This window comes from Tenrec ecaudatus, chromosome 15 (genome assembly GCF_050624435.1).
Source record: "Tenrec ecaudatus isolate mTenEca1 chromosome 15, mTenEca1.hap1, whole genome shotgun sequence".
Classification (NCBI taxonomy): domain Eukaryota; kingdom Metazoa; phylum Chordata; class Mammalia; order Afrosoricida; family Tenrecidae; genus Tenrec; species Tenrec ecaudatus.
In genome coordinates, this window is record NC_134544.1 from 39,079,231 (window position 1) to 39,107,081 (window position 27,851).

Sequence of the window (27,851 nt, forward strand, 5' to 3'; positions counted from 1 at the left end):
GACTAGATGCACAGATACATGCAGGTGTGTCACGGTGCACACATACCTGCTCCCACAAATGCACCGTCCTATCCACATGCCAAGGACCCTCCGAACCCAGGCCGAGGGGCAGCCCCTCTTTCCCATAACTGGACTCACTGGGGGGAGGGGGCAGGCTCTCCTGTTCCCCACATGGAGGGAGTGGCGTAGCATCCGGGTAAAATTTATCATCATTATCCTAATATCATCTCCAGGCCCAGCAGTGGCGGCAGCTAAAGAAAATACCAAGGCTTAACTTGGGCACCGGGAGAGAGAGGCAGAAGATAGGAAATATGATTTATGATGGGAATCAATGCAATCATAATACTTGGTGCTTGTAAAGTTGGGCTGTCTCCTGTGCCCACGCAGGCCCCATTCTGCCCTGCTTGTCAGAGGATGTGGGGGCCCAAATGGTGAGACGCTGCCCACTCCTTTCCCAGGCTTCTATAGGAGAGCGTCTCACCCAAAGTGGGGGGAGTAAATCCACATCTAGGGAGCTGGGTCCGCAGCAGCGGGCCCACATGACAGCCCGGGTGATAATGGTCTCGGTGGCAGTTGTGAAGTGGCAGTGGGTGGTGGATTTTCACTTTGACGGCGGCGGGTAGAATATGGGCCTAGGAGGGAGTCCCAGGGGGAAAGTCGTCTCTGCTTCACAGGGTGTCACAAGGGCACAGCCACAGACTGTCCACCTGGCCCCATGGCCAGGGGACCCTGAGGAAGCCCAGCGATCATTCTTGCAGGGGAATTTGGAGATGAGCATGCTTCTGTCACAAAAGACAAATCCCTTCTGATCTGTGCTTGAGAGGGGGAGGGGTGGGTAACAGAAATGTGACTGCTAAAGTGACATCCCACCCCCACCCGGATGACACTGTCCATCCGGAGGTTAAAGCAACTGGCCCTGAGGTCGCCTCCTCACAGGCCCGTCCTCTTAAGCCCTTAGGAAGCCGCTGTGGTTACCCGTTGGCTGCTAACTGAGAGGGTAGGGGTTCAGAACCACCAGCACCCCCACAGACAAAGATGAGCCTTTATGTTCCCATAAGAGTAGTCTCAGAATCCCACGAGGGCAGTTCTACAAGGCCTGAGAGGGTCGCCACGAGTCAGGACTGACTCGATGGCAGTGAGCTTGAGTTTGGCAATTGTGTCAGTCTGGATAGACTAGAGAAACAAATTCATAGGCGCTCATGTGTACAGGAAAGAGCTTTATATAGAAGAGTAATTATATATTAAGAAAACATCCTAGCCCAGTCCAGATCAAGTCCATAAGTCCGATGTTAGTCCATGTCCAATACCAATCTATAAATTCCTCTCCAGACTCATGTAACACATGCACTGACGCCGAATGCAAGAAGATCACACGCCAGTGGGCGGAAAGCCTTGCAGATCCAGTGGTGGTGGAAGCATCACAGAACTGGCAGGAGTCTCCACGTAGCTTTGCCAGCTCCAGGTCTCTGGCTTCATCAGCATAATGCCATGTGGCTTATCAACAGGAATGTCTCGCAAGGAGGGTCTGTGTCCCACCTCCAGGGAGGAAGATTGCAGTTCCCAGAATCCTGAGAAGACCATGCCCACACAGAGGCCTCATTGGCTGTGATCTGAGTGACAGGCTAGACTCTACCCTTTCACAAACTGACAGATTATGTAACCGCCACAGCAATTCAGAGTGACCCTGTGAGACTGAGTAAAACTGTGGACAGCATTTCTGAGACTGACAGTCTTTACAACAGCAGACAGCCTTCTTGTTCTCCCAAGGAGCAGCTGGTGGACTCGAACCACCGACCTTGTAGTCAGCAGCACAAAACCTAACCCCCTGCGACACCAGGGCTCCTTCTCAAAACAAGGCATCGCTTCAATAAGGCAGCACCTGCAGGCTGACCGGGACACTGGGCCGCAGGGAGAGGAGGGAATGACAAGAGGGAATCTGCTGAGGGGACAACCTGGGAAGTCTCAGGGGACCTGCTGGGGGCAGCCTCCCCATTCTCTCCACCCACATTCCTCTCTCCAAGCCTGGGGTGCCTCCTGCTCCCTTCTGTTCTGGACACACACAGGTCAGTCTGTTGCCAGCCTCCAGGCCATGTCTGCCCCCTCTAATCGGTGGTTTCTAGACCCCTAGAAGGCATAGAGCCAGAAGGGGCATTCCCAGGACAGAGAGGTCTGAAGGTAGAAGGAGGGCTTCGAGGGGCAGCAGACAGACAGATTGTAGGCCTGTGACAGACAAGTGGAAGGCAGGCAGGGAGAGACAATGAGATGGAGAGAAATAGTGCGGGATGCGGCCGGCAGGCCGGGGCACGAGGCCAGCCTGACGGGTCAGCCAGGGGGTCGGGGTGTCAGCGCTGGCATTTCGAAGGGCACCTCGGGGCCAGCGCCCGCCTTGACGAGACCTCGGAGCACGATAGACTTTCCAAACCTAATTAGTGTTTAATGGTCTGGAGAGACGCGGCGGCCGCCATCCCCGGCCGCGCCACGCCGGCCAGCTTCAGATTCTTAATTAACCTTTACGGAGAGGATCGGCTGGTGGCTGCCTCGCCTGGGGAGGCACAGCCATCCACGTACACACGCACGCACACCCCCGGCCCAGGGCCCCGGGGGACACACTCCCTCCCAAGACGACAGTGATGCCACACCGCCGCTAAAGCACTGGTGGGGAGTGGGTCACCGGAGGCCCCTAGGGAAAGGATCCAGACACTAGGTTTGGGCGGGAGGCAGTGCTGGGCACTTGAAAGCTCCCAGGAAGGGGTGGGCAGCTCCCAGAAAGATTCCAAGGGGTCTGGGGGCGTGAGCTTACCCCCAGCATGGGAGTTCTGGGGATGATGGGAGTCAGGGGTGGGGGCATGTCCTCCTGGGGTGCAAGAATGGAGGGGAGTCTGGGTGAGAGGGCAGCCCAGCTCACTCTGGGGACCCAGGCAAAAGGAATGGGGGACTTGGAACAGGGACACACTCTAACCTAGGAAAGCAAAGGTGTTGGCTGTGGAAGGTATGAGTCTAGCCACTGGGTGGTGGCCAGGGACGCCTGGGCTAGAGGCCACGTGGATCTGTGGAGCAGGCAGGGGGCAATGGTGGAGAGACATGCAGAGCCTGTGTCAGGGACAACCAGTGCGGTGTTCCCACACAGGCCGGTGGTGCTCCCACGCAGAGGAAGACAAGGGCCGGAGGCGTCGGGAGAGAGAAAGAGGTGAGGGGCTAACCGCAGCACGGGATGCTCAGAGGGAGCAAGAGAGGACTGGCGGGTCGGGGTCCCAGGTATGCCAAGCACTGAGGACAAACTGTGTTCTACCACCTGACCTCCACGACGACACAACACACACATGGCACACGCACACATCAGCCACCCATGCACTCACACACACACAATGTACACACTCAGCACACGCTCCCATGAATAGTCACTCATGCCTGGCCACGTCCTCATCCAAAGCACACAGGCACCCCAGTCGGGCATGCCCATGGCCCAGGGACCCCGGCGTGTTCCAGGAGGAGGGTGGTGATCAGTGCGTATCATCGACGCTACCCAGAGACGGTTAATTGATGGCGGTGTGCGGCTGTTGTCTGGGACGTAACCTGCTCCGTGACTGAGCCTGTTGGAGGCTAGGGAGCAGTGTTCATTCATGCCAGGAACACAGATGTGGCCCGGCCGGCCTCCTAGTCGGAAATGGGGAGCCAGGGGCAGGGGGAGGGCGAGAGGAGGAAGGGAGGGAGAGATTAAAGAACAAAACCCATTCTGAAAAGCAAATGTCCGTGCTGTTTGGAGGATAACTCAGGTGGACGCCTGGCCAGCACCGCCAGTTTCCTTCAGATTTGTCATTTACTTGTTTACTTGCTTTGTTTACATCTTGAACAGGTCTGACAGCACCCTGTCCCCCAGGCCAGGGTGGTGGTGGGGGAAGGGGGAGGACTGAAAACCTAGGGCCCTGTGAGAAAGGAAGAAGGAGGGGTGGGAACAGGGGATAAGGGGATGTAGGCCCCCCTCTCCTGGTCCAGGGACTCAGGGTCCACATTCCAGGGGCCTGTCCTGGGTGGTGGGGGACTCAGAGCTCTGACGGAAGTCAAAAAGGTCCCTGAGTCCGTCATGGACCAGGAGACTCCCCTTCTTGGTGGGGAGCATTCAGTCAGCTTGTTTGGGGGGGTGGTGTTGAGATCAAAGGTGACCCTCATTCTCAGAGGATCATCTGTGGACCTGGGCAAGTGCAGACATTCCCAAGGTGAAGGGGCCAGGCGCTGGTCTTGGGAGGGAGCGTTCTGGAGGATGTTGGACATGGAGGAAAGCCAAATCTTGGGCCTGCACTGTGACTCAAATGCTGAGACTGGCCAGCCCTGGGAGAAGGCCAGACCTGCCCTGGGAAGCTTGTGTTCTAGCCCATGAGGGGGTTTGGACGTGGCTGGAGGCGGCACCTCCTTTCTTGTCACCAGAGCTGGCCAATGTGGATTCAGATGCCCTGCCCTGTCATTCCTCCCAAGGGTGGGAGCAAATGTAGAGGTGCCCCCCCATTTGAGTTAAGAGTGTGGGGAGTTGGGTTCCCCTGCTCTGGGCACAGAAGGCATGGTTGTTGCTGCGGCCAGGCAGAAGGTCCTCTGGAGCCTGGTTGAGGGCACCTTGAGGACAGGCCAGTCCTTCCGGGGGGGGGCAGCAGCACATCCATGACTAGAGCAGGGCCCAGCGCGCTCAATGGCAGGGGGTTTGGGTCCCAGCTCCAAGGCCGTTGGGTAGGAGCTGCACCTGACCTAGCACACGATCACCCCGGTCTCTCCTCACACTTGAAGGGGAAGCCCAGTCACTGCTATTGACTCCATGCAAGCTCCTCTGGAGGGCAGGGCAGATGGCCCCGTGGGTTTCTGAGACTGTACCTGTCTTGCTCTTCCTGCCTTGGAGCAGCTGGTCAGCAAACTGCGGAACTTGGACTGAGGCGTCAGCTCCTAACTCACGATGCTACCAAGACCTTTACGAATTTCTCTTTGGGCCCATATCACTCGAGGGAATCCATGGAAGAGCTTGGACTGAACTCTAGTCCTCCAGTCCTACACACACCCCTCACTACATCAGGGCTGGTTTTGGTTTTTGGTCTCCCCACCGCCGCCCCCCCCCAGATTATGCACTGTTGATTTAAAATCCAACCGCACACCCCCTCAGGGTTGGATTATCCACTAAATAAGGTAAGCATAGGCTTACTTGTGCTTACTTACTAATCTGTTGTGAACAGTTTCACAGTGCTTACCTTGCTCCCTGGGCCCTCGGCCCCTGTCAAGGATTGTCAAGTTGATAAGAGGCTTTGACTCGGTAGGAAAGTGCCGTGGGTTGAGAGAGAGACAGCTGCCAGTCATCCCTGGGAGCAGAATCTTTGATGTAGTGGGGAAGGCAAAAAGTGAAATTGTTGGCTGCAGATGAGTATGTAAGCATAACTAAGCCCGTGCTTACCTTGCTTATTGGGTAACCTGGCACGGCACAGCCCCCCGCCCTGAGGAAGGTGAGTGACCTGGGCTGGCCATGCAGGCTAATTAGCTTGGTTTCCACGGCAGCGGATCTTAATTAAGACTGAGAGTAGCATCCTACCCTTACGGTGCTGCCCTAGTGCGTCGTTGGGAGGGATGGACGAGGGGCCTGGGACCAGAAAGCAGGTACCCTGACTGGGGAGTGTGGGAAGAGGCGTCAACCCAAGCGCAGCTGGCTCCCATCCGTGCCATCAAGTTCACCTTCTCCCACCCCGGAGGCCCCTCCAATCCAATGTCTCTTTGTGCCTCACCCACCTTACCAGCCCCAGCCCCTTGAAAGCATTTACCCACAGGGACAGCCCCCACGCTTGACCCTACTGAAGCAGAGAGCAGGCGGGGGTGGGGAGCGAGGGAAAGAGAGAAAAGATGACTCTCTGAGGGGAGGTCCTTTGTGCCAACCCAGCCCCCTCCTGCACTTCATCCCTGCTCCTTTGGGCGAGGGAAAATCAGACTGCAGACAAAGATGGGTTCCAAAGACAAAGGAGTCTGGGGGCTCTGAAAGGGATGGGAAAGAGGAAGGAGAGCAGGGGGAAGCGCCACGCACAGCCCAGCACCCCCAGCCAATGGGCTCTGAGTGTGCGGCTGCTCCTTGGACACCACAGAGCAGGAGCAGCCTGTTGCATAGCAACTGTGAGGGCTGGTTGTCAGCTCCTGGACCAGCAAGCATGTATGCAGCAGAGGGGACCAGGACTGAGACACCCCCCTCCCTACACCGCATCCCCCACTGCCTATGCAGACAGAGTCCCCTTCATGCCCAGGCTGGACAACATTTAGACTGCTAACATCTGACTGCCTCCCCCCAGACCCCTTCCTGAGACTCAAGAAAAAAATTCCAGGCTAGAAGCCAGTCTGGAACCATGGGTGAAAAACCAAGCTGGGGAGCTGTCCTTCACCTCGGTGCTGGCCAGGTTAGCTGCCCTTGGAGTAGACGTCCCTGGGATACTCCTTGTGTGCAGGGCAAAACTGCCCTCGTGGGTGTTCAGGGTTGTGCGATGGCCACACCTGTCTTCTCTCAGGAGTCCCCCTGGGGAGGGTTCCAGCTGCCAACCTGTCCTTGGGGGGTTGGGTGCTTAATGGTTAGGGCCATGGTGACGGGCACCATGATGGTGCTGGCCCTTCTTTGGTTGTTTGTTTGGGAGGGGTGGGGGGTGTTTGTGTTGTGTGTGTTTGTGCTTTAGCCTTCCTGATGAATTGGTTGAAGGTTCATAGAGGGGGCCGTTTTCCACCCACCAGTCCCTACACTTTCGGTTGCAAAGCACTGAGTTCGATTGCTGCAACCTAACACCGCTGATCCCGCCTCCTTCTGGGGTTTCAGTTTCTATTCCCACCCCATCCCCCTCTGTTTCCTAACCCTGTTGAACTTCATCCTTGGATAAAGGCTGCCCTTGAGATCTCCAGGGCTGATGGCTGTGCCTTCCTCACTGGTGTCCCTGGTCCCCCTGGTTGGCCTGTTGTTTAGCCGGAGATGGAGGTGGCAGGTTGAGTTTAGTCCCAGACCGGAAGGATGTCTGAGGACCCTGGTCTCCAGGGTCCCACCCTGCCGGTGGTTTTGGAGTGAAGCATTGGCCTAGGCCTCTGTCACCTGATCTGGCCCTTCCTCCTGCTTTCCTGGCCCCACCCTTCTGCATGTGACTGGCTCCTGGGTGTCCCCTCTGAACACAGCTTGAGTGGAAGGAGATCTCTGCTGAAAATCCACCTGGAACCCCACTGCCCATGCTCTGACCCCCCACTGTTCCCAAAGAGTTCTCTCCATCCTCGCCACCCTACCTGGCCAGTCGAGCCAGTCATTCTCTTGCAACTGACCCCACCCTCTCACACCCCACTAGCTGGCCCTTCCTCTAGGTCTGGGTGATTTACTCCTGTGCTGGAATGACCACCTTGAGGTGCCCCCTCCGCTCAGTGTGCTCACGGTGCCTCATTGGGTTTGGGTTTTGCCTCGATGGACCAAGCCAGAGGTGCAGTCAGCGCTAGGCCTAGAGCAGAGAAGGATGGATAAACATCACCTTTGACCCTGTAGGGGGCCCCAGGTGATGCAGCCTCGCCCGCAGGTTTGGGTCCACCCAGAGCTGCCACAGAAGAAAGGGTTGGTGATCTGCTTCCCAGAAACCAGCCCTTGACACCCGTATGGGCACTGGTGTACTATTGCCATCAGTCAATGTCAGCTAGACAGCAGCTGGTTTTATTACCGTGCCCATGTGCTTCACAGCTTACCCACAATGCACCAGGTTGCATGCCTAGCATCCTCTGAGTCTGCCCCTTTTCACAATCGAAACCAGGAGCACGCCCATGCTGAAGTGGAGGTGGGAATATCCTTAAGAGTGTCAGTTGTTTATGCTGTATTTTCCCTACACCACGTTAGAGCAGACTGGGTCTGGAGAGGATGTCACACAAAGTGACAAGTATCCCCGAGAAGATGCAATCAGGGAGGGCTGCCTGGAGGAGACAAAGCCTGGGTGTGGGGCTTTACTTCTTAGCAAGTAGGAAAGGAAGTGAGGGATGAGTTGAAGAGTGCAAAGGGAGTGGGCCTTGCAGCCAGGGTGGGGACTAGGAGTGACCAGGGGTAACCTCAAACCTTGCCCAAGGAGCCAGCTAGCCGCCTCCCACCCCAATGACCTCTCCAGCTGGGGTCTGAGTGAGGAGAGGAGTGAGGAGCTGACAGATCTGCAAGCTGGTTTGTGCCCTGACCCAATCGATGAGTGTGCAAGAAGCAGCCAGATTCTTGAACAAAATCTTACCTGGGAGGTTTGCATTTCCATGGGCTGTGGATCTACATATTTTAGCAATCACGGTTGGCACTCTCTGGATGTCTCTCTGGGCCACAATGCACTAATCTGGAGGGAGAACATCACCACTTACTTGGCTGGATGGAGGAGGATTTGGGGACTGGACAAGAGTCACTCTGGTGGGTGCCACACTCCTGGCTGGCCTCTAGGAACTCCCACCACTGCATCCACTCATGAGCCCCTTGCCCTTTGGGCTTCGGTGCTCTGCAGGTCGCCCTCTTGACTAATTATCTTAGAATTTGGGACTCATCATTGGAGTCCAGTGAGACAGTGGAGTGTATTCCCAGGACTTGGGCCGGCCTCCCCCAGCTCCTCCTGCCCCACAACAGCCAGCAGTGGCCTGGGCATGGGCATGGGGAAGGTATGAGGTCAGACCATGCACCCAGTAGTATCTTGGGTGGACCCTCCCAGACCAGCAGTGCTCTGCAGGGCCAGCAAGCCCATGGAGGCCAACTGTCAGCAGGGATAAGGGATGAGGGTCTCACCCACCCTGTCCACCCAGGAGCTGGAGCTAGGGCAGAGTAGACGATGCCCTTAAGTTTCTGGTCCATACTGGTTTGGAGCATTTGGGCATTGGGGCTGAGGGAAGGAACCATGGCTGGTTTGATGTCCTGAGATCACGCCCTCAGCAGGCATGTGACATGTTCACTCAGGCCACTGAGAGGTGACTCAGCAGCCACCCCATCCCTGCCATGGGGACTTCAGGAACCTGGAAGGGCCCAAATTCACCCTGTGAGTGCCAACGGGTCTGAGGGAGCTCATTTCAGGAGTGTATGTGCCTGGGAGTCTCTCTCTCCCTCCGCCACCCTCCTGCGTCCTGTGTCTATGCTGCGTGGACCCAACTTCATCTCTCTGACCAGCCCCCTCCAGGGGGGAAACACAAAGGATGAATGGTGTCATTCAGGTGACTCCATGGAAGCGTAGGGTGCTCTGGTATTTGCATTTAAAACCACCGCTGCCCAGTATAGAGATGAGCGAGACCCATGCTGATCATTTAAATTTTCAATTCTTCTTTACTTAAAATACATGAAATGGAAAAAAGAAAAGAAAAAGCGCCATGACAAGTCAAGAGAGAAGCCGTGGAAGAAAGAAACTGCTTTCTGTTCCTTTCGCTTCAAGGGCACTTCTTCCCTTGCCTTTTGAACAGGGCCCCAGTGTTTTCCTGGGCTTAATCTCCTTCTTGCTAGAGCAGGCTGCTGTGAAGGGGGCGGGGGCTGCCCTGCCACCATGGCCATGAGCAGCCCTGACGGGGGATCATGCTGCGTGCTGCATTCTGGGAGGAAAGAGCAGAGCATCCCGTGCACCATGAGCTGAAGCCCAGTTCCCACCAATCGCATCCAAGGGTGGGTGAGCAGGGATACTCTCCTGGGGACACCCCACTTGGCCTGAGCTCCCAGCCGGCCCTGCCCGTTCAGACAAATAAGGATGAACACATTCCCAGAGGAGAAGCATACCAGCGAGCAAGGGGGCTAGGGGCTCAGGTATCCCAGAAAAGGCCAGCCAGGACCCTCTGCTTTGAGGTCAGGTGGCAGCCCTCTGAAGAACTCCCCACCTGTCCATCCAGGTCCCCAGCAAGGAGCCGGGGCAGGCTAGCATGGCTGCCTCCTGCTGTGCTCAGCCTCTGCCCGGGGCCTGCCCTCCACTCCCTCCTTTCCGTGGTTTGATGAGCCACGTGGATTCACTCACGGTGTATGTAATGTCAGACAAGCCGAACTTTAGCAAGCACCTACTGCCACGCTCCGGGGAAGTTCCTCCTTGAGCTAGGGCCTGGGGTGGGGGTCCCCATAAGGAAGAAGCCTGGTTCCTAGTCATTCTTGACAAACAAATGTGTGTGTGTCTTCTCTCTCTTTCTCTCTCTCTCTCTCACACACACACATACCACACACACACACACACACACACACACAAGAGAGTACACTCACTTGGGGTCCTTCCTGTGTGACCCAAAACTTAAAACCAAATGGGGCCACTGAGTCAATTCTAATTCATAATAGCCCTACAGACCAGGGTAGAACTGCCTCTGGAAGATTCTGAGACTATCACTCTCTACAGGAGTAGAAGTCCCTGTCTTTCTCCTAGGGGTAGGCTGGTGGTTTTAAACTGCCAACCCTGCGGATCAAAGCCCAACGTGCAACCACTACACTACTAGGGCCCTGGACATAGCGGTGGGACTGAAATCATCGGGAAGCCTTATGGAGGAGGCAGGCCCTGTCGCAGTGATCCAGTGCTGGGAACAGAAGGACCACCCGTGGGCAGCTTCAGCAAACAGAAATTCATCCTTGCACCTGGAGGAGGCTGGAAACCTGATTGGCACTTCTGGGAAGACTTTGTCTCTGGACTCTAGCGGAAGGCCCTCCTCTTCGCTCCTTCTCTTCTGTGGTTCCTTGATGACGTCATAGAGGCATCATCTTCCCCTTGGGCATGTCCTTGCTTCTGTGCCTGATCTGCCCTTTGAAAATCTCTAAAGTGTCTGGTTTTAATACATACATGTGCCTCCAATCCCAGGCACAGCGAGTGATGAGATAGGTCTCCATTCCCCGGGAGCAGCAGAGGGAGGAGAGGCAGGGCGGGCTGGCTGATTCCCTCCTCGAACAAATGCCTTTGCATGAGACCAGAAGAACTGGATGGTACCTAGCTCCCATTACTGAATATTTGACTCAAAGATTCCATAGAAGAATCTTGATCAAAAGGGGGAAATTGCAGAACAGAATCTCACCATTTTTGGCCTCAGACTTCTGGAATCACAGAGGGTGGATCGGTACCTGAAACTGTTGTCCTGAGAGCACCTTTAAACTTTCAACCAACAATCTCCCTTCAGGTCATCTCAGAGCCCAACGGCACAGTAGTTTAGCTGAACTAGTGGGGAAAGGCCTGCCTCCGGCATTGCGCTCCTTTAAGAGTTGCTATGAAGGGGACTCAGACTGAGCTGTGGGTTTGTGGGGACCAGCGAGGTTTTGTTTGCAAGGAAGAACGATTCAGAAAAGGCAGGTGAGATGGTGTTCCCACGCAGTGGTCCTGAATTCGGGCCGGGGGGACTATTTGCACTGGTGTATGACTATTCTCTGCAGCAACAAAATACATTTTAGGAGTAGAAAAGACACACTTTGAGTTGATATGAGCCTATTGGTGTAACAAGCAAAGCCCTAACCCTCCCCTCATGGGAAGACCACCACAAGCGACTCACCTGACACCCTTTGTCCTGGAGGGGACACAGACTCCGATGGACCAGAGAGGTCCAAGCAGAACTGTCCACGGGATTTCCAAGGCTGCCCCTTTTTATCTAAGCTGAGTGTCACATCCTTGCCCCACAGAGCAGCCGGCGAATCCAAAGCACCGACCGTGAGGTTCGCAGCCAAATGCTTCACCAGGGCACCACCAAGGTTCCTTCCACAGGGGCCGGGATCAGGAGTAGTACCCGGTTTCAGTGGGGTGACCCCACATAGTACCAACCCTCACTGCCTCCAAGCCTAGATCTTAGAGGAAGAGGGGGATTGGATGGCCACAGAGAAAGCCGTACCCTTTGTTTCTGGCACTGGGTCAGCACGCTGGGCTCTGTGACACACAGCAGGGGGTTCAGGTGCAGAAGTCAGGGGGCAGCATGAGCCTGGGGCCATGAGCTTGTCACCAGCAGCTCGGTAATGATGAAGGGACGTCCATCCTAGGCTCTTGCCACCACTTACATAGGCAGATGTCAGGGCAGTGAGGAGCTTCCGGGGCTCTATCCTCAATAACGCTCATGTAACCAGCTATTAAGCAGGGACAGCCAGGAGAAGGTAGCCCCCTCCCCTCAGGGACCACCGTAGCCAGTCCTCTTCCTCCCCCCCCCCCCCCCCGTCCCCCAGGTCCTATTCAGGTAGGATGCCCATCTCCAACTTACAAAGGGGAGAAGAGACCCTAGAGGCGGGAGTAAGCCCAGTGACCTCCGCTCAGGCCGGTAAGAGAGGAGCAACTGGAACCGATAGGACCAATCACGGCCAGCCCGCTGGGTAGGGGGCAGCGCCGCTACAGCATGGCCCCAGAGCCGAGGCCTGTGGGAGAGGGGATTGCCAGCGTGGAGCAGGGGAGCGGGAGGAAGATGCAGAGAGAACCGGCTGGCCTGTCAGTCTGTCTGCCCACCAGCCACGGGCCTCTCCTTCCTCCCTGGCCTGTCAGTCTGTCTGCCCACCAGCCACGGGCCTCTCCTTCCTCCCTGGGGAGCCACGCTGGACAGGTGATGCCTCCAACCGGCTCAATCCAAGTATTTATTCTAATTGTATCGTAATCGTCCCCAAGGAGACTGGTTCAAATGAGCTTGACATTATTAAAATTTTAATGCCCAGTTTTCATAGCTGAATGAATATTTAAAGGGTATGTCCCAGCTTAAGTTATGATGATGAAGAAATTAATGGAATGTCTTGTTTAATGCATGGATATGTGTTGATGCAAAAAGTGGCAGCGGGAGGGGGAGGGGAGGCTGAGCCTGAGCTAAAGGGGCTGCTGCGGAAGGCGTCCATACTGCCTGCCTGTCCTCAGCCATAGAGGCTAGCCTAGAAGGAGCCCAGGACTACCAAGTCCCGGGCGGGGACTCATCCTCACACCCACCCCCACCCCCATCATTCCGCCCACTCAAAGCAACAACACAGCCCATAGTGTGAGTGATGTCTCCAGGCAGCTGTCCCCAACCCAGGCAGAGAGCCCTGACTCCACAAGATCCCTCCTAGGTGACAGGCAGCTTGGACCTGGGCAACTGGAGGCCACAGGTCCTCCATAAGATGCTGATGAAACACAGCAAGGTGGGCACCCACATCTCAGCCCAGGTTCCCAGAGACACAAGTCAAGTGGCCCCCAACTGGCAGAGAGGCACAAGGGACAGAGGAAAGAGGAGGGACCATGAAGTGGGCTCTAGTTTTTTGAACACCCAGTAGCCACTTACGAAGAGCACCCTGTAGTCCAAGCAGCAGAGGACCCCCTGTGGCAACAGTCATGTCCAAGGGGACACAATTACAGGAAGAGCGCCCACCCAGAGTGTCGAGGGCACCGAGGGCCAATGGCATAACCTAGTTCACAAAGCAAGGTCTACATCCAAATTTGGTGAGTAGGGACCGCAACCTTAAAATCTCAGGTGCCACTACCAGTCTCTCCCCATACAGAGGAAAGATTGACAAAACACAGCAGGCACATGGGAACAGTGAGTCCAATGGACAGATGGACCGCAGGCTCCACACTATGGTGATGGGGCCCAGCTGCCACCCCTCCTGCTCTAGAAAGGATCGCATTAGAAGGTCCTGAGTGAGTGGGAGGAAAATGTGGAGCAGAATCCAAAGATCATAAAAGCGATGATAAAAGAGATTACTGGTCAGACAGAGACACAGACAGTGGCCATTCCACATCAGGCCTGGAACTGAACTCACCTCCACGTTAGAATAATCAACTATTTAAAAAAACCCACATATTTTCTACCTGAATAATATCTACTTGGCTTTGGGTTTTTCGATAGGATAATGTTTGTCAATAATAATTCTTGATAGGATGTATATTCTCATTGAGTTTCATATAATACTGTCTTTTAAGTAATAAATAAGCTTGTCTTTAAAATAAATTTTTAAGTGTCAAGGGGGAAAACGAAAAAGAATAATCAACCATTTAAGATCCAAAGGGCAGCATTTACAGAAGGATTAGGCACCAAGGGTCAAGAAAGGAGGAATGGCCACAGGACCCAGTGAGGAGGTGCAATGAACACTGGTATGTAGAGCGGTGTGCAGTGGGGCGGTGGAAACAAAATGTGGATGCACTGTTGAAAGTAAACGCACCACCTGCTCCGTAAACCTTCAGCTGATGCTCGATAAAAAGCGAAAGAAAAGAAGGAAGTGGCGGGGAGTCTCCACCATCCTGCCACTGCCATCAAGTTGAAGTAGACCTGCTCCTCCAGGTTTCTGAGACTATAAATATTTATGGGAACAGACAGCCTCATATTCCTAGTTCAGAGCAGCTGATGGGTTTGAACCAGCAGCCTTGGGTTTAGCAGCCCAGCACCCAACTCGCTGATCCACCATGGTGCTTCAAGAAGGAGGGCCAGGTGTTGACAATTAGGCCTTCTCGACTATTTTTGGCTCCTCTTTCCGCCCCGGCTCCTCCTCTAATCTCTCTGCACTCGCCCTCCAGACCTCCTTGTTCTCCGTGGCCCACCATGGTCTCCTCTGACCAGGACTGGCTGCTTCACTCTGTCCTCAAGGCAGAACCAGAGCTTGGTGAGGCTGGACAGGGCCCAGAGTCCTGAACAGAAAGGGAAATGCTTTAACCAGGGAGGGTGACTGCCACTAAGGCACAGGCCTGGGCAGACCGGCTCCAGCTTTTATAGCCTCCCAACTCAACACTCCCTTTCTGCAAAGAATGGAGAAAGGACAGGCTGACCCTGCTTCTCTTCAGTGACAGCCCGCTTCCACCGGAGAGCCTGTGGGACATCAGCAATGGCCCAGTAGCCCTGGGTCTGGAGAACCAATTTAACTGAGTTCTGCCCTGCCAGCTGGGGTACCCTGTGGGTGGCTGAGAGTACATGGGTGGCCGGGGAAGACCCCGAGATCTCAGTCATCCGGATGCTCAGTACAGTTGGAGAGGCTCCTGTGTGAGGAGCGGCCCCTCCCCCACCATGGTGCAGGGGTCTCTAAGCATACTGCTGGGGGCTGGCAGCATGGCCAGAGGGGGGCTCACTCGAGTCTAAGTGAGTCACAAGTACTAGCAGGCAAGGACATGGGCAATGGCTGACCACCTGAGACCACATGCTCAGGGTACCTTCATTTACCTTCTTCTAATGTCCCCACCTGGAAAATGGGGCTCATCTCATCAGAAAGAGCTCTATTTCCAGCCCCTGCCAGTCCCTGGGCACATCAAGCCTAAGCAGAAAGAGAGGCCATGAAGACTGGGGTTACTGGAGATGGTGGTCCTTGCCTTTTCCTCCAGCATCCCTGGAAGGAAGAGGGGTCTCCCCAGATCTCCAAGACCTTCGAGACCCTGCTCCCTCCCTCCTTTCCACACTAGACCCTCAGTTTATGCCACACAGCTAGGCCTGCTCCTCACTGTACACTAAGACTGAATCCCTCACTACCCTGCTGCTTCCTCCCCCACACGCCCCTTCCTGCCCTGCCCTGGCTTCCCGGGACCATTCCCCCACCTCATCCCACCCTGGCCGCCAGCCCCACCCCCCCATCCCTCTTGGTTCTCAGCATCTCTGAACATGTAGGCAGGTGTCGCAAGGCCTGGGTTGCAGCCTTGACATGACTATTTATCACCTGTGTGATTGGGAGCTAGTTTCTTACCCTCTGAAACTCCATTTTCTTGGCTGAAAATAAAGATAATAATCTATTCACATTAATCACGCGGGGGAAAGCGATGACAAGCCAGCCATATAATGCCCATGGCAGCTGCTCGTGTCCTAAAGAGTGTAGGATGCTCTTTGGGGGCCAGGGGTGGAGTACTCCGTGTCCTACCTCGGAAGTCAGTTCGCAGCCCAACTGTGTCTCTCCGAGGTGCCTAATGGACAAGGGAGAAGCCCCTGAAGGCCCTCTCCTCGTGGACCCGCCTCAAAAGCTGGATGGGATGCTGTCAAGAGGAGGGTGGAGGGCAGGCGCTCACAGGCAGAGAAACTGGAGCCTGACAGGGGCCTCACCCCCCTGGTCAGAATGGACATGCTCCCCGCACACGCTTCCTTGCGCCGTTCTTTCAGACAGCCGAGTTCAAATGAGTCCAGATCCGCAAAGGCAAACCTGCTGTCCTCTGTTCCGCCTGCCCAGTGCCTCCCTCCCCAGCCTGGCTGGCTCCCAGCCCTGCCACTTCTCACGGCGTCATGGGAATCACACCTGGACACACCGGGAAAGGCAGACATGCGCCACCCAAGAGAGGGCCATCGCCCGAGTTGGGTCAGGTCCAGGGCTGCCCTGGGCCTGTCTGGATCAGGAGAATCTGGCAGGAGATTTGGAAGACCCCTGGGCCCTGAGCCTGTCTGGAGTGAGGGGGCACTGTTTCAGGCGCGGGGATAGTCTAGACAAGGGTCTGCACTGAACAGGAAATCCAGGGTGGCCTGGTTCCCCTCTGTCATTAGTCCCACGGCCAGAGGCTTTTTGGACCTTTCCCTCGGGGCTGAATAAAAGGTAGTCTGTGAAGAACCAGGGTCCGCTCAATGAAGCAGGACTTCACAGTGCCCCCACCCCTCCATTCTTCTCCCTATCTTCGGAGTCTCTGTGAAGGGACAGTTGCCCCTGGGTGGGGGATCTTGGGGTCAAAACACCTTTCTCTCCACTCTGTAAGGGATGCCAAGTGTGCCTCCCTGGCAGACGGTGCCTTTTGACACCCTTCCACCCCCACCCCCCACGGGCTGGCCTCCCAGTGTCACTGTCTGCACCACCTGCATCTCTTTTCTTGTCAGCCGTGTCTGCCTCCTGCCTCTGTCCTTGGAGGCAGTGGCTCTGCCCTTCCCTGGGGTCACCTTCACCTTGCTGAGTCATGGACATGCACCATCCAGTTGTCTCAACATAGCCCCAACTCACTTTGAATCCCAAACCAGGAGGCCTGGGGATATTCATCACTGACTGGCCTGGCCCTGACCTGTGGGGAATTGGTGGGGCCAGCTACCTGGAGGCTGAAAGTGCCCACCCTGGGAGCCCTGAGGCCCAGGTTGTCGCCATTTGGCCTTGGAAAGCTCAGGGACTCCTCTGTGCCTCGGCTTCTCCATCTATAAAATGGGGGGCTTGGGTGCCAACCACGCTGACGTCTCAGGGTTTGTGTTGGAGAGGGAAGTTCGGATGAGATCAGCAGTGAGGAACAAGCCTGACAGGCAGTAAAGATCAGAAGTGTGAGTCCCTTGGAATGATTCCTGTGTTCTTTACTGTTTGAATTGTCTTGGAGCTTCCTGCTGGAGAGCCCACCCTGGTGTGGCGGGGATGGAAGAAGGGCCTGATGCACAATCCAGAGGCCCCTAGTGGCCTGAACGGGGAATTGCAGGGCCCGTGGCCCACAGCACCTGGAGTCAGGCCCTGCCAAGAGCCTGTGGTTGTGCCCAGCTCCACGCCATGACAAGTGACATCCTTGGCTGCAGTCGAAAGCCACAGAGCCTCAGCCACCTCCTGGGGTCCACGGGCCATGTCTGCAAGCTGGGACTTGCTCCCAAGCCTTGGCCTGGAGCGGTTGTCTCCAGTGAAGCAGGGTCGGGCCCTGGGTCAGCTGTGGGCAATGAGACCCTCACTACATTGGAGAGCCAGAGGGACAACTCCTTTCCGCCAGCCCCGGATTCTGATATGACCGGCCCGCAGGAGGTCCTGGAAGGTGCTAAGAGGTGCTACGGGGTCTCTGGCATAATGGGGCCATGGGTACCACACATTAGAGGGGAGGACTGGGCTTCAGTGAGCCTGTGGGTGGGGCCTGCGCTTGCACTTGTGTTCTTATGCGTGCTGGGTGCCTGCCTCCCCTCCCCCAGCCCAGCTCTAACGCTGCCCTCTGCTCTGTTGCAGATGAACCGGCCCATCCAGGTGAAGCCAGCGGACAGCGAGAGCCGAGGAGGTAGTAGCTGCCTGCGCCAGCCCCCTTCACGTGAGGGCCCACTTGTCTCTGCCCCGCCCCTTCCCTCCCCTCCTCCTCCTCTTCCTCCTGCTCTCGCCCCACCCCACCGAGGGGCAGCGTCCCCACCCTCCTGCCTCCTCCTGCTGCTGCCTCAGGCCACCTGGCAGGTGGAGAAGGATCATGGGGACCAGGTTTAGGCTTCCATCTCTGAGATTGGTGGGGCAGCATGAAGGTAAGGGAATGGGGAGGGCTTCTTGCTGTAACTGAATAAGGGCCAGTTATGTTCTGGGGTCTTCGGCTGCCCCCAAGGGTGCCTCCCCTCTACCCCCCACCACTGCATCGTCACCAAGGAGCACCAAACTGTGCTTTCTTTCACATAGTGGGAGGGAGGGTCAGGCCAGAACGGGGCAAATTTGGGAAGTATGGCTCACAGGAGTGAGGGGGCAAAGCTGGCCTTTGGGACAAGGCCCGTGTGGTAGACGCACAGGGAGACCCAGGCTCACCCCACAATGCTGCTCCCAGCATGTGAAACCTACCTGAGCGGGCCAGGGAAGCCTGTGAGAGGATGGCCTTGTCTCAAAGGCATGGCTCTGGAAGAGGAGAGCAAGTGTCAAATCAGGGGCAGCCCTGTACCCAGGGGACATCCTCCTGGCCCGGTGCCTTCTGACTGGACCACTCACCCCACCCCCAGCTTCCAGGGGCTCCCTGAGCCCCCAGGCCAAGCCTGGACCCAGCTTCCTCTAGAGGGCCCTCTGACAAAAATCCAAGCTTCTAGGCCAGGTTTCTGGGCCCTCCTGCAGCTCAGCCACCCTGGTGATGCAGAGCCCTGCCCCCACCCCTGTGGGAGAGAGCATACCAGGCCCCCTCCCAGGGGGCGGGGCATTTGCAGGTCTCTGGTCTGAGCAGCCTACCTGGGGCCAGGGTGAGATGGCAGCCCTGTCCTTTCTCAGGGATGGCCCCTCACCTTCACAACACAGGGCTTCGGACTCTGCAGACCACCAACTGCCCCCATCCCAGGGGCTGGCTCCTCCTTACAGGTTAAGGGGCCCTGAGGGAAGTCTCTGTCCTCTTCACCAGCAAGGGGCCCACTCCGTTACAAGGGCTAAGCCAGGCCATTGGCAGAACAGCTGCCTGAAAGAAGGACACCCCAGAGGGCAGCGGGGAAGGAGGGATGCCAGCCTGCTGCCACCCGCACGGTTGTGAGGAAATCGAGCGTGCCTTTCACATGGTGTCTGTAGTGAGCAGTCTCTCATATGCAGGATGGGGTGAGAAGCACATGAAAGCGGCCACTACAGGTTAGTAAGGAAGCACAGGTAAGCCAGTGCTTACCTGGTTTATGGAGTGATCCACCGCTGCTCCCACAATACTCCCTATTTCTCTCTTAGGCTCACTAAATCCACTACAATGGTCACACAGAACTTACAAACCATACGTGTTGATATGGGCTTATTAGAAGACAGGTTACAATTCAAGATCAGGAACTACTCAGGGTGTAGTTTTTTAATCAGGACAGCCTGTTGGCCGTGACCACAGGCCGACCTTACCCTTGGCCAGCCTAGCCGCTGCCCTGCTTAGGAAAACGTTACAGTAACTTCGTTCTGAAGATGCTCAGGTCTCCCGATCCATGAGCTGGCATTTTTCACTCCACTGAAAAGTACCTAGAAGCGTTGCCCTCCACCAGGAAGTCCCCTGCCCAGAGGAAGCCCCAGCTCTGACAGGTCTCCTGGTTCTGTCACCCTGGATGCCACCATTTATCTCAGGGACTTCTCTCCATCTCTCGCCACCTCTGGTGCTATAGCTCTCTCTTTTGCTCCTAGATCTCAGAGGTTCTCAACGCAGGGACCCCAGTTCCAAAGGCTGTTCCTCTCCTGACTCTTCTTTCATGGAGGTGGTGAACTCACCCCCCATGCCCCCACCCACCCTTCTGCCTCTGGGTGTCTCATTTTGAGCCTGGTAGAATGTCAACACTGATCAACCCCCCTTTTTAGGGTTCCATACATCCTTATGTGCAGGGTGTAGGCATGACTGACAAGCTGGCCTGTCTCCTTGGTGGGCCACAGCACCTTGTTTGTCCCCGGTCATCTGCTGAGAGTTCCAGGTTCTTGGCGAAAATGGCTGCAGACAAGCAACCAGCTGTGGTGCGGAGTCCTCAGACACCAGCTCCTGGCAGCGACAGGAGGCTGTCCTCACACGGCCTCACCCAGGCCTCCTACTCAGGGGCTCCAGAGCTTGGAGGAGCTGACACGTGGCTTGGGGATCCCAGTCCCAAAGCATTGCGAGGTCACAGAGCTGAGCCCCGGCCCCAGTCATCTCAGCTCTGGCTACATGTGGGTCTCCCCAGGCAATACGTGTCAACCTTGGTCCCAGAGAGGCTGGCAGAGGCCTCACATAAGGTGGCTCCTAAGAGCCAGCCTTGAAGGAAGAACTGATCCCGTCCCTGAAGAACCAGCGGGGGGAGCCTGGAAGGATGGAGCCCTCTGAGGGGAGCAGGCAGATGCCCCATGGTGGGAGCGGAAAGGTCAGAGTTCAACTGGTTTTCTTCATCCCAGAGTAGAGCTGCAGAAAGTTCCAGAAATACCTAGCTAGCCCTGCCTGTGCCCTAACTCAAACCCCTTTCTCCCTTCCCCTGCCTCTGATCCAGTAGCTCCCTGATTTCAAGTTGCTAACCTCATCTGCTTTCTCCCATCTATCTCCCACCGCTGACACCTGACCCAAACCAGATTAATCAGCTCTTTTCTTTTCCCTGCAGTGGAAAGGCGGGAAAGGGAGCCAAACCTAAACATCTATCTATTAATTGCATATTCAATATTAAACCGGGAGAGGATACAAAGTCAGCACTATTGCCAAGCTATTAAAAAAAGAAGAAAGAAAGTCGGTTTAAAATAATTTAATATCCATTAAATCCTTCGAGAGAGAGGGGGACAGAGAAGAGAGGCGATCATCCCCCCCAAAAAAAGTAAAGAAACGGGGAGCAGGGAGAGAGAATGGGAATGGAATTAGAGGGTGCAGAGTATGATGAGGGCGAGGGGGTAGGGAGGGGGCAGAAGGAGGGAGGACTTGAGGAAGGTGGGTAGAGGAGATGGAGTTGGGAAGACTTGGGGACACAGATGAAAAAGGAAGGAGGAGGCAGGGAAAAGGAAGTGGCCCCTAAGTAGAGGGAGTTCCCCTTGCCCCTCTCCCCATCCCAGCTACAGAGCTTTGCTCCTGAGGTGAATGGGACCCCAAAGATGCTAAGGATATGGGGCATGGACCCTCTGAGTGCATTGTTCACAAATAGCACAAGGAGAGAGGATTCCTTTGTGGGTTGGATGAAACCTCTCTCCAGAAAGTCCAGGGAACTACTGTCTCCAGAGTACTGGTCAAACTCACTACCAGCGAGTTGATCCTGACTCAAAGCAACCCTCTGGGACAGAGTAGATGTAGAACTGCCTGTGTGGGTTTGCTGGTGGTTTCAAACTGCCGACCTTTGGGTGAGCCGTCCAAGGCAGAACCGCTATGCTGCCAGGGCTCCTGGGGACCATCTTCAGATAGATTTGATCCATGCGACCACCAGAGGTGGCCCTCAATTAGGTGAACTGACACCGTGCCTACGGGCATAGAAACAATGGCAAGGATGGCACAGGACTGTGCAGTGTTTCCCGCTGTGGTGCCTAGGGTCACTGTGGCAACCGACTCAATGGTACCCACAAACAACAGAGGCATTGCCAGCCCCACGTAATATACAAACCAAGGCACAGAGAGGTTAGGGAACTTGTTTAAGACCACACAGCTAGCAAGTGGAAAGGCTCTCTCTCTGCTCTAGCAGGAATTCTCCGCTGCTCTGCCAGTTGCCCTGGGAGTTGTCGGGCGTGTAGACTGGTCCACAGCTAGGTCTCCAGAGATTGGGGTCTCTGCTGCTCACCAAACCCCCTGCACCCGCATGTCTGTAGTCCTATGGTCCAGTCTACTCTGCTCTAGTTCAAGTGTGATCCGTTTGAGAGACACCCTACGGATGTGACCTCAGTGACATAAGCACTCTTCTCCAGTGGGATTAGAGCCGTAGGCATAAGGGTTAGGGTGGGTAGCACCTATCTGCGCAGGGTGCACAATTCAGAACTGAAGGCACGTAGAGAGAGGGTGGCCCGACAGTGACTGTCCCTGGGCACAAAGGAAAATAACCCCAAGAGCCAGGGTTCTGGCGGGCACGGGAAGAAAATCAGGAGTGAGAAGGCTTCACGAGGGGCCAGCCCTGTACAGTAGAGCTTGCCCACCCCAAGCACACTGGAACAAATTGTATTCAGATCCGAGTCACCTGCAAACCAGCACACCAATTCATTAACCAAGGGCTAGTGGACAGAGGTAGCAGGCACCCACCATCCTGTTGACCATCTCAAAGGTAGGGGCGCCTCCCCCAAGGCACTCATTTTAACACACTCTATCCCAGAGAGCCGGCTGGCCATGAGCACCCACCCAACATGGGCTCATGGCTGCTGCAGCCCCTTGCCCACAACTGTGCTTCCCGGCAGCCCTGACCCATCACCCTCCTCACAGGTCTAAGACAGGCAACCAGAAGGCAGAACCAGTTCCTTCCACTGGCCAGGCTCCTGCTGCCAGGTTGTTGGGGCTCCTTGCAGGGAGTCAGGTAGTGGAGTGCCCAGGAACCCCTAGGCTGGGGCAGGTGCCCTCCCTGCCCACCGGGTGCAAGCAGGTCATCAGCCAGACAGGGGTTTTAAGGAAGGGACAAGTGGCTGGGACCCGAGTCCAATATAGCAGACATTAGCAGCATGCTCTTCCTGCGCACACACACACACACACACACACACAGACATGCGCTGTTATCCCGAACTCCAGGGAGGCCCCAGACTCCCATCATCAGAAACCACCCCACTTCCCACCATTCCCATCCACCCGTTAGAAGTGTGAACTAATAAAAGCAGACGAGAGAGAGAGAGAAAACGCGCACACACACACATACACACACACAGAGCTCACAGTAACACCCGCAGCTACATGTGCTGGATTTCACACTCACACATTGGGCTGTGACTTACAGGGTCAGCAGTTTGAAACCACCAGCGGCTCCACTGGAAAAAGACAGGGCCATCTACTCCCTTGAAGAGTTACAGTCTTGGGGACTCCTGGGGCAATTCTACCCCGTCCTGTAGGGTTGCTATGAGTCAGCATGGACTTGATGACAATGGGTTTGGTTTTATGGTTTGTCAGTGGGCAGAACAGAAGGAGATGGGGTACAGATGGGTGGCCACCTGGCAGGGGGGGCGACCAGGTAGGCTAGAGAAAGCTGGGAAAGTGGAATGGCTTGGAAGAGCAGGGACCCCAGTGTACCTCCCCATCTGCCTCTACCCACCTCAGCACCGTCTCACACAGTTTCTGAGTCTCTCTTCAGCCACCTGTGTAAGAAGTAAAGCCAGGTGGACCCTGCCCTAACACACACACACACACACACACACACACACACTTTTCCCAAACAGCACCAGGTTGATCACACAGGGAGGCCACAGTGCTGGTCACCAGCCAACCTGTGCAATGACTAGTGAGGCCCAGCTGGAGCTGGGGTCCTAGCACTGAGAAGTGGGCCCTGCTGGAAAGAGGCCTAGGGGACAGATGAAAATCACACCCAGGATGTCAGGTGGAAGCAGACCCCAGGTCTGCTCCCTTGGTGGGAGAGGCCCCGGGGCTCCTCCCTTGAAGGGGCCTGGGATGGGCAGTGGCACTCCCCAGGGGGGAGTAGGTAGAGGACCCCCCTTTCTGCAGCCCTGCCCTAGGCTGCTGGGCCTTCCAGAAAAACCTGCATTGATATACCGGTTGCAGACTCTCGCTCTTCCCTCCTCCACTTCCTCAGCCCGGGCCCCAGGGACCAGCGCCACCCACTCCCAGCTTTCCCGTCTCCCTGTGGGCCCCTCATCCCTCGCCCCTGCTGCTTGGGCTGGAAGAGGAAAGGCCAGGAGCAAGGTTGGGGGCAGGTGCAAAGGCTGTGACTCATTCTGACTGCAGCCGCTGGTCCTGCAGGCAGGCGCTTGCCAGTCACTGCGCTGGGCAGCGCAGCGCAGCCCTGCGCGGCTCCCCCAGTCCGATTCATGGCAGCGGCGTCAGGGCGCCCGGCTCCCCCTCGCTGTGGCCCGCGCACACACGCGGCAGGGGCGCCCTGCTGGGCCAGCTAATGAGGTTGGATGCGATGCGTGCAAGGCGGCTCCGAGGCCCTCCCGGAGGCCATGTTTCCCGCCATAAAACGGCGGCTGCTCACGTCCTCCCGGCCCCCGCCGCCATCTGTAGCCCCATCGGTTCCTGCAGCTCTTTAAATCCTATTAAGTTCCTCATCTCTCCTCCGAGCATTATTTTATTTCTAAACAGACACAGACAACTGGCTGGCAAGGAAAGCTTCAATGGGTTGTTGGGAGATCAAGTGGGGCAGGGGGTGGGGTGGGGGTCGGGGGGAATATGGGGGGTGAGGATTGAGGACGCTCCGGGTGCTGTAGTGGTCCCTGTGGGTCCCAGGCTCATGGGGTCTACAGGTGACCTTCTGATGCTCGGCTTCTCACTTCCAGGCTTCTCCAGCGACTTGGTCCCTTGCACTAGGCCAGTGCTTTGGAGGGTTTGCCTGAAATGTACACACAGGCTGGTTCCACTTTTTGAACATGCAAAATACGCAAGTTTCCACTTTCACACTCAGGAGCTTGCTTTACAAGGAGTGAGTTCTGGACAAAGAAAGCAGGTGTTTGGGGGGGGGGGTGCCTGGGTAGTCCATAGAAATGCAAAACTAAAGGGCCAGGAAACGTGCAAATAGGAAGAAAGGTCCTTGCACAGCCAGCCCCCTGAGATGCAGGCAGGAGGCTACTGGACTGTGGAGGTCTTGTGTGTTGTCCTGGAGCTGAGGGATAGACTCAGCCACTGTGAAACCGAGGGTCCAGCAGTCAGGTCCCACAGTAAGAGCCCTATCACCGTCACCTCATCCCTTCCCTGTGGAGCATCAGTCCACCTGCCCTGGGGTCCAGCCCATCCTGGGAGAGTGCAGGGTGAGCAGATGAGCCCAGCCCAGCCCCTCGAGATCCTGCCATGAGGTGCCCAGGGACTGAATCTAAAGGGCTCTGTGCCTTAGAGGGTCTGCATCCTCGCCCTGCCCCTGTTCATTCCACGGGTCCACAGAAGACCCTGGAAGGTGGGCACTGCACACGCAGCTGGCGAAGCTCCTAGAGCACAGTTCCACCCCAGCATGGGTGGGTCGCCATACAGCAGCAGCTTAGTGCCATGAGTGCACATGCACACCATGTGTACGTTTGGGGAGCAAGCCCCCTCCTTGTGCCACACATCCCCTTCAGAGGGACTGTGAGGTCACCACTCTCCCACATTCCCCTTCCCAGAAGGTCCGCAACCCTTCCCACAGTGGGATTCTTGCGGGGGGTGGTGGTGGTGGTGGTGGTCCTGGAGCAGGAAGGAGGGCCCTAGAGTGAGGAAATAGAGGCCCCTAGGAGCTGTGCAGCCACCCCCCTGAGATAAGTCAGCTCCTGTTTAAAAACTATCAAGAATAACAGCTCAACAGCCTCTCTCAGCGTCCCGTAGACCCCCCTCTCCCCGCCTTGGAATGCCTGTTTCTTCCACCAGGCCTGTCTTATTTTCACCTGAACTTCCTGTGCATTGTAATGCTTTCCTTAACACCACCTGGCGTGCACCTGAATCCCAGCATTGGGGGCTCTTCTTTAAGGATCCGTGGTGGCACAGTGATTATGAGCTGGGCTGCAGTCTGAAAGGTCAGCAGTTCCAACCCACCAGCCGCTCCTCTGAAGAAAGGTGGAGCTTCCCCCGTCATAAACAGTTACAGCCTCAGACAACCACAAGGGCAATTCTACCCTGTCCTCTGGGGCCCCTGAGAGTCCGCATCCACTCAGTTGCAACGAGGTTGCGTTTAAGACCAAGCATTGCAGTGCTCAGCTTGGGAAGCTCAAGTTAAAACTTAAGTGAGCCCATAGAAGCCAAGTGCTCAGGGGGCACTCTGGGAAAAGGGCCCCAGTTGCCCACGCAGAACTCTGCTTCCCTGATGATCAGGTAGTTCTACCAGTAATCTGACCACACTCCAACCCATTTCCATCTATTAGGTTCCTCAGTCATGGTCCAGGATGAGCAGATCATTCCAGCTAGCCCAAGGGATGAGGTGTCGTGAGGTGATACTTTAAATAGTCCCTGTTCCTTCCGGCTTCAAACCTAAAAGACTCTTTCTTGCCTCCTCTTTCCAAAGCCCCTTTAAAAAGAACTTCCAACAATCCAGAAGGCCTCCTCCGGTGTACACAGCTGAACCGAAACGCCTGCTCCCAAGGGGGCTGTGGCAGCAAGGATGGAAGGGCTTGTGGCTGCTGGGAAAGTGTCCCTAGGGAGGGCCTGGCAGAGGGAGGCTCCAGTGGGACAGACAGGCATTATAAATAGGACTGCAGCTCCTGCCATAGGTGCGAAAATATAATTAACTGCAAACCTGCTGAGCTTAAATGGACTTTAGGTTTTTCTGCTGGGGGAGGGGGTGTTGATTGATCTGCATTTTGTTTGTGGGTTTGGTTTTTTTTTTTTTAAATCCATTCGGAAAGTTAAGTTGAGACTCAGGCTCCTAGCCAAATTCCCTCTGGCCCCGGCTAATTTAGCAAAGGATTGTTTCAGGGGAAATGGGATATTAATCATTGCAAATGGGCTCGTGGATGATATTTAAAGCCGCTGTGTGTGTGCGATGTGTGTGTGTGCGTGTGCGTGCACCACACACTCGGGCTGAAGGCACTGATGACAGGACTGGGAATGGCCCCGGAGAGGGAACATGGTCCCACCCCATTGCTTACACTCCAGGAGTCACGTCCCAGGCGCGTGGGGGCATTGAAGAAAAGGATGCCTGCTGCCTTGGTAGGGGGCATGATGAGAGAGTGGTCCCAGTGTCAGGGTGGTCCCTATGCAAGGAGGAAAAGAGGGGGGTCTGTGTGCCTTTCTGACCCCTGAGGGTTGGAAACAGCGTGAACCCTGAGCAATCAGAACACTAACAAACACCTGCTTGGTCCTGGGAGAGGAGGAGGGTGGGAACAAGGAAGGGTGGGGCACACAGAGGTTCGAAAGCCCTCAGAGGCTAGAATTAGGGGTCTGCTTTTGGGGGAGGACAAAATAGGGCAACCCTGTTGTCTAGAAGGGGCCTTTAGGCAACAGGGAAGCTGCCTAAAGCCTTGGGGTCAGGGAATGACATGATTGAAGGGGGCTTGGGGCTTAAGTCTAGGCATGGTAGACCAGATGGGGGGAGGGGGCAGGACCAGAGAGACCATTGGGGATAGTATCTGGCTCCTGGTCCCTCTTACCTGCTTCCTCGCCCCCTGGTGTAGTCACCCTTCTACATCGGAGGGGACAGCGACCTGCCCAAGCTGTCAGAAGTGGAGCACTTGGGTGAACTGTGGACTTTCGCAACTGATAGCTCTCGTGGGACTTACGTCATCACTTGAGCCCAGTCGGCGGGAAAAGAGACCAGGTGAACCAACTAAGGGCCCCTGACCAGGTGTGATAAACAGAGTGCAGACACAAGGGGGACCAAAAGTTTCGCGAACAATTCCATGATCTTTCCCTTCCATTCTTCCCTGAACTGCACACTGGCCATTCAGCTGACTCATGGCGTACAGCAGGAAAGAGTCGACCTGCCCCCCCCAGGCCCCCCCCCCGTCGGTTTCTGAGACTGTAACCCTTTACCTCTTGATGGGATTACAAAGCCTCATCTTTCTCACATGGGGCAACTGGTAGTTGCAAACTGCAGGTCTTGCAGTTAGCAGTCCAAAGCAGAACCACTACACCGCCAGGGCTCAGAATCGACTCAATGGCAGTGAGCCAAGGCCAGAGCTGCATCCCCTTGCTGGTGAGTTGTTTCCAGCCCACAGCAACCCAGTAAGGCAGAATAGAACCAGCCCCCTTGGAGTTCCCAACATGTACTCTGAGTAATTTGGAAGCACAGTGTCACATCTCCCATCTGTGGTGGAACGCCTGGTGGGTTTGGACTGCTGACCTTTTGAGCTAACAGGCTTGACCTCCAGGGCCCCTTGT

General features: G+C 55.9%; 1 protein-coding gene across 3 annotated transcripts in view; it reads left to right on the forward strand.

The window, feature by feature from the left end:
* The window catches only part of CELF4 (CUGBP Elav-like family member 4), a 320,202-nt gene that overhangs the window by 228,614 nt on the left and 63,737 nt on the right, over positions 1-27,851 (forward strand). For 2 of the 3 annotated variants that reach the window (XM_075533266.1, XM_075533262.1), the window contains exon 3: positions 17,762-17,840. In XM_075533266.1, coding sequence (XP_075389381.1) covers positions 17,762-17,840 — 79 coding nt within the window. The remainder of the gene's footprint in view (positions 1-17,761; positions 17,841-27,851) is intronic. The other variant, XM_075533263.1, reaches the window with a different exon arrangement.